The sequence below is a fragment of the Dermacentor variabilis genome, unplaced genomic scaffold (genome assembly GCF_050947875.1).
Source record: "Dermacentor variabilis isolate Ectoservices unplaced genomic scaffold, ASM5094787v1 scaffold_13, whole genome shotgun sequence".
NCBI classification, from domain to species: domain Eukaryota; kingdom Metazoa; phylum Arthropoda; class Arachnida; order Ixodida; family Ixodidae; genus Dermacentor; species Dermacentor variabilis.
In genome coordinates, this window is record NW_027460291.1 from 27,626,262 (window position 1) to 27,632,218 (window position 5,957).

The window sequence follows — 5,957 nt, forward strand, 5'->3', positions numbered from 1 at the left end:
TATTTTCCCCATGCGGCAGGCGTGTCGTTTCGTTTGGCGGTACGAAACAATAGTTTCTTTTTGTTTTCGAGTCGTTTTAAGTGCTGGGTAAACCATGGTTTATTGCGATTAGTATGAAAGGTAATCCTTGGTACGAACATATTAGTGAGATGATTTAATTTGTTCTTGAATATCAGCCAGTTTTCATGAATTGAGCGAGTGTGAAATGCGGATACGTATCCAGGAAAAAAGGTGTTAAGTTCTTCAGTTATTGCATTATAGTTACCCTTATCGTAGAGTTGTATCGTTTTATCGGATGTCTGTTTTTGAGTCGAGGTAAATGAGAATAAAGCATGCATGACTTTGTGATCGCTGATTTCAGGAAGGTAATGGATGGATGATACATTCTCGGGGCTGCTTGTTAGTATCAGGTCGAGCGTGTTTGCTGATTCTCGTGAGACACGGGTTGGTTGGGAAATTAATTGAGTGAGGTTAAAATTTAAACAGACATCGATGAAGTTCTTCGCCTCTGCATGACACGTTATTGTGGAACTAGCTATGTTCTGCCAATCAATATCCGGGTAATTAAAATCACCAAAAAGAAGAATACGGGCATTTGGATATGTGAAAACAAGTTTATGAAGGATGTTGTTCAGATGACGTGGGAAGTCTGAATTAGTCTGGGGGGGCCTGTAGCAAACGCCAAGCAGAACTGTTACGGGGGGAGCGCGACAGATGAGCCATATGGCTTCAATGTCGGATGCGACGTCAACGACTGAGCATGATATGCCTCGATGAATGGCAACGAGAACACCGCCCCCCCGTTTGCCTTTTCGATCGTTTCGATACACTTCGAAGTTGGGTAAATCGGCCAAAATTTCCGTATCCGTTACATCACTATTTAGCCAAGTTTCTGTTAGTATTAGTATGTTGCTCCCGGATGACGACATGATGTTTGATATGAGTTCGCGCTTTGGAAGAAGACTACGGATGTTAGTGAATATTATCGAAAACGAGAGAACATTGTGCGGTGGAGCGGGTCGACGATTTGTTGAAGTTTTGTGACGGGGCAATTGCTATGCTATTTCCTTAACGGCTTGGGATGATGCGTCAAATACATAGCGTTTTGAGCCGATGTGCAGGGTTTTGAAGCGCAAGGAGTACTTGTTGGAATTGGCTTTGGCAAACACTAGTAACTGTTTACGCGCGTGCCGAACGGTGCGGGAGAAGTCCTCTCCAATACTGTAGTTTGTGTCTTTCAATTTACGGCCATTTGATAACAGTGCGTCTTTGGTTTTATGAGATAGGAATTTTACGATTACGGGACGAATTCGGTCGGCTGAATGATTTCCGAGGCGATGCGCTCTTTCAATGTCGCTAGGTTCCAAGGTTATATCAAGCTTTTTGCGGCAAACATCAATGACTAGTTTTTCTGACTCAGCCCACGTTTCAGCGCTAGCAGGGTCAGGGATGCCATAGAAAATAAGGTTATTCCGACGTGATTGGTTTTCCGCGTCATCCAGGCGTGTTTCTAGTTCTTTAATCTTTTTAGCTTGGTCGATTGTGGTTGACTGCATTATTTCAATATCGTTTCTGAGGTGAAGAAGTGTTTGGTAATGCGTTTCGAGATCGGCCATTCGTTTGTCTAGGCTTGCTATGGTTTGGTCTGTTGTGTTCAGCTGTGTTTTGAGGCCCTGTATTTCCGTAATCAACAGGGTCTGTCCCGCGTTTAGCTTCTGTAGTTCAGCGAGTACAGCAGCGTTGCCCTCAGGACCAGGGTTAGTCTCAACGTCACCTGATAGCAGGAGCAAGGAATGAATTACGTGAGCACACTCAACGGTAATGGCAACACAGCAGTGCGGGCTCGGAAACTGCACCAAAATATAATTACTGGATTTTTTAGCGAAGAGGGCATATGATGTACTGACCTGCATCGCAAAGGTAAGCGGATTAGGCGGCTGCGCTGTGGTGCAGTCACCGAGCCCACGAAGCGGTGTCAGCGGGCGAAGCTCTTTTATACATGTTGGCATTGTTGCTGATGTCGATGTGGCCATACATGGTACTGTGATTTCCGGTGTGTGCAGCTCCTCTGGCGGCACATCCAGTAGGGACGAGCACTCGCCGGGCGGTGGATGGCAGGAGCCAGGGTCATCTCCAGTGTACGGCAGTGCGCACACCGATGACGCCCCCGTAGACAGGCCTGCCAGGGACGGCAGCAGCAGGCTGGCAAATGCGAGGACGGTCGTCTGCATCGCAAAGGTAAGCGGATTAGGCGGCTGCGCTGTGGTGCAGTCACCGAGCCCACCTGTGGTGCAGTCACCGAGCACACGCAAAACACGCGCGCACACGTAACTCACAGCACACACAACGCATACGACACGCAACACACACGCTACACACACACGCAACGCACAACACAAGCAATGGAGAGCACAGGCAACGCACACGCAACATACAGCACACACAACGCACGCGCACGCAACACACACACAACGCACAGCACACGCAACGCAGAGCACACGCAATGCCCAGCACACGCAACGCAGAGCACACGCAACGCACAGCACTGGTAACGCAGAGCACACGCAACGCACAGCACACTCAACACAGAGCACATGCAACGCACACACACACAGAGCAGAGAACATGCAATGCACAGCGCACGCAGTGCAATACACATGCAACGCACAGTACACGCAACACACTCGCGCACACGCAACACACACGCAACGGACAGCAAACGCAATGCACAGCACATGCAACACAGAGCACAGGAAATGCACAGCACACGCAAAGCACGCGCGGCCACGCAGCACATACACGCAACACACAGCACATGCAATGCACAGAACATGCAACACACGCGCGAACACGCAACACACACGCAACGCACAGCACACGCAATGCAGAGCACACGCAATTCACAGCACACGCAACCCACAGCACACGCAACGCATAGCACACGCAACACACAGAACATGCAACGCAAACACACGCAACGCATAGCACACACAATGCAGAGCACACGCAACGCAGAGCACACGCAATGCACACCACACGCAACGCACAGTACAGGCAACACAGCACATGCAAGCACAGCATACGCAACATATGCGCGCACATGCAACAGCACACATGCAACGCACACAACTCTCAACGCAGAGTACAAGCGACGCACAGCACACGCCACACACGCGCCCTCACGCAACGCAAAGCAAATGCAACACACAGCACATGCAACGCACCGCACAGGCAACGCAAAGCACACGCAATGCACGCGCAGCCATGGAGCGCACACACGCAACACACTGCGCACGCACAGCACATGCAACGCACAGAAAACGCAACACACGCGTGCACACGCAACACACGCAATGCACAGCACCCGCAACGCAGAGCACACGCAATGCACAGCACACACAACACAGAGAACACGCAATGCACAGCACATGCAACACCGAACACATACAACGCACAGCACACGCGCGCACATGCAACACACACACGCAACACGCAGCTCTCGGAACTCAGAACGCACGAAACGCAGAGCACATGTAATACACAGCCATGCAACGCACAGCACATGCAATACACAGCCATGCAACGCACAGCACACGCAACACACACGCAACGGACAGGAAACGCAACGAACAGCACACGCAATGCACGCGCGACCACGCAGCCCACACACGCAATACACAGCACATGCAACGCACAGCACATGCACAGTACATGCAACGCACAGAGCACTCAACACATGCGCGAACACGCAACACACACACGCAATGCACGGCACACGCAACGGAGAGCACACGCAATGCACACGCAACACACAGTGCACATAATGCACGCGCGCACATGCAAAACACACATACTACACACAGGCAACGCATAGCACACGGAACATAGAGTACACGCAACGCACAGCACACGCAACGCAGAGCACACGTAACGCGTAGGACACGCAACGCACAGTATAATAATATATGGGGTTTTACGTGCCAAAACCACTTTCTGATTATGAGGCACGCCGTAGTGGAGGACTCCGGAAATTTTGACCACCTGGGGTTCTTTAACGTGCACCTAAATCTAAGCACACGGGTGTTTTCGCATTTCGCCCCCATCGAAATGCGGCCGCCGTGGCCGGGATTCGATCCCGCGACCTCGTGCTCAGCAGCCCAACACCATAGCCACTGAGCAACCACGGCGGGTGCAACGCACAGTATACGCAAAGCACAGTGCAACACGCGTGTAGTCGCAACACACACACGCAACGCACAGCACACGCAACCGACAGCACACGCAACACACAGCACACGCAATGCACGCGCACACGCAACACACACGCAACGCACAGCACACGCATTGGGGAGCAAACGCAATGCACAGCACACCCAACGCAGAGCATACGCAACGCACAACACACGCGACACCGAGCACATGCACAGCACACGCAGCACAAGCGTGCACGTGCAACACACAGCACACGCAACACACACGCAACGGACAGGAAACGCAACACACAGCACACGGAACGCACACGCGGCTACGCAACGCACACACGCAACACACAGCACACACACCGCACCTTCAATGCACAGAACACGCAACACACGCACACACATGCAACATACACGTGCAACGCACAGCACACGCAATGCAGAGCACACGCAACGCATGGGATATGCAACGCATAGCACACGCAACGCACGCAACATACAGGCAACGCAGAGCACACGCAACACACGCAACTCATACTCGTAACGCACAGCACACGCAACGCATAGAATACGCAATGCAGAGCACAAGCAACACAAAGCACACGCAACGCAGAGCACACGCAACGCACAGCACACGCACGCACACGCAACACACACACATGCAACGCACAGCACACGCAACGCAGAGCACATGCAACGCACAGCACGCGCAATGGAGAGCACGCGCAATGCACACGCAACACATAGCACATGCAACGCACGCGCGCACGCAACACACACGCAATGCACAGCACACGCAACGCAGAGCACACGCAATGCACATCACATGCAACATACACACGCAACGCACAGCACACGCAATGCAGAGCACACGCCAAACAGCACACGCAACACAGAGCACACGCAACAGCACACGCAACGCACACACGCAATGCACAGCACGCTCAACAGAGAGCACAGGCAACGCACACGCAACACACAGCACACACAACGCACGCGCGTACGCAACACACACGCAACGCAGAGCACACGCTACGCACTGCGCACGCAGCACACAGCACAAGCAACGCACTGCACACGCAATGCACAGCACAGGCAATGCACAGGACACGCAACCCACGGCACATGCAACGCACAGCACACGCAACACACGCACGCACATGAAACACACAGGCGCAACACACAGCACATGCATTGCAGAGTACACACAATGCACAGCACATGCAACGCAAAGCACACGCAACGCACGCAACGCACAGCACACGCAACGCAGGGCCAGCGCCACACAGAGCACGCGCAATCCACAGCACACGCAACGCACAGCAGAGGCAACACAGAGCACATGAAACGCACAGCGCACGCAACATATGCGCGCACATGCAATACACACAAGAAATGCACACCACTCGCAACGCAGAGCACACGCAATGCACAGCACACACAACACACAGCACACGCAACGCCCGCACACGCACAGCACATGCAACACACAGCACGTGGAGCACACGCAACGCACACACGCAACGCAGAGCACATGCAATGTACAGCACACGCAACACGCGCCGCACACGCAACATACACACGCAACGCAGAGCACACGTAACGCACAGCACATGCAATGCAGAGCACACGCAACGCACAGCACACGTACCGCGCAGCACACGCAACACAGCACACGCAACACACGCGCGCACACGCAACGTAGAGCACACGCAATGCACACAACGTGCAATATACGTGCGCACACGCAACACACGT

The 5,957-nt window shown here is 52.9% G+C and overlaps 1 protein-coding gene across 1 annotated transcript; it reads right to left on the minus strand.

Annotated features, from left to right (window-relative positions):
• Positions 1-1,055: 1,055 nt before the first annotated feature.
• Positions 1,056-1,921, minus strand: LOC142566756 (uncharacterized). The gene has a single exon (XM_075677642.1). The coding sequence runs from the start codon at positions 1,911-1,913 to the stop codon at positions 1,056-1,058; it is 858 nt and encodes a 285-aa protein (XP_075533757.1). The 5' UTR covers positions 1,914-1,921.
• Between the last annotated feature and the right edge of the window lie 4,036 nt (positions 1,922-5,957).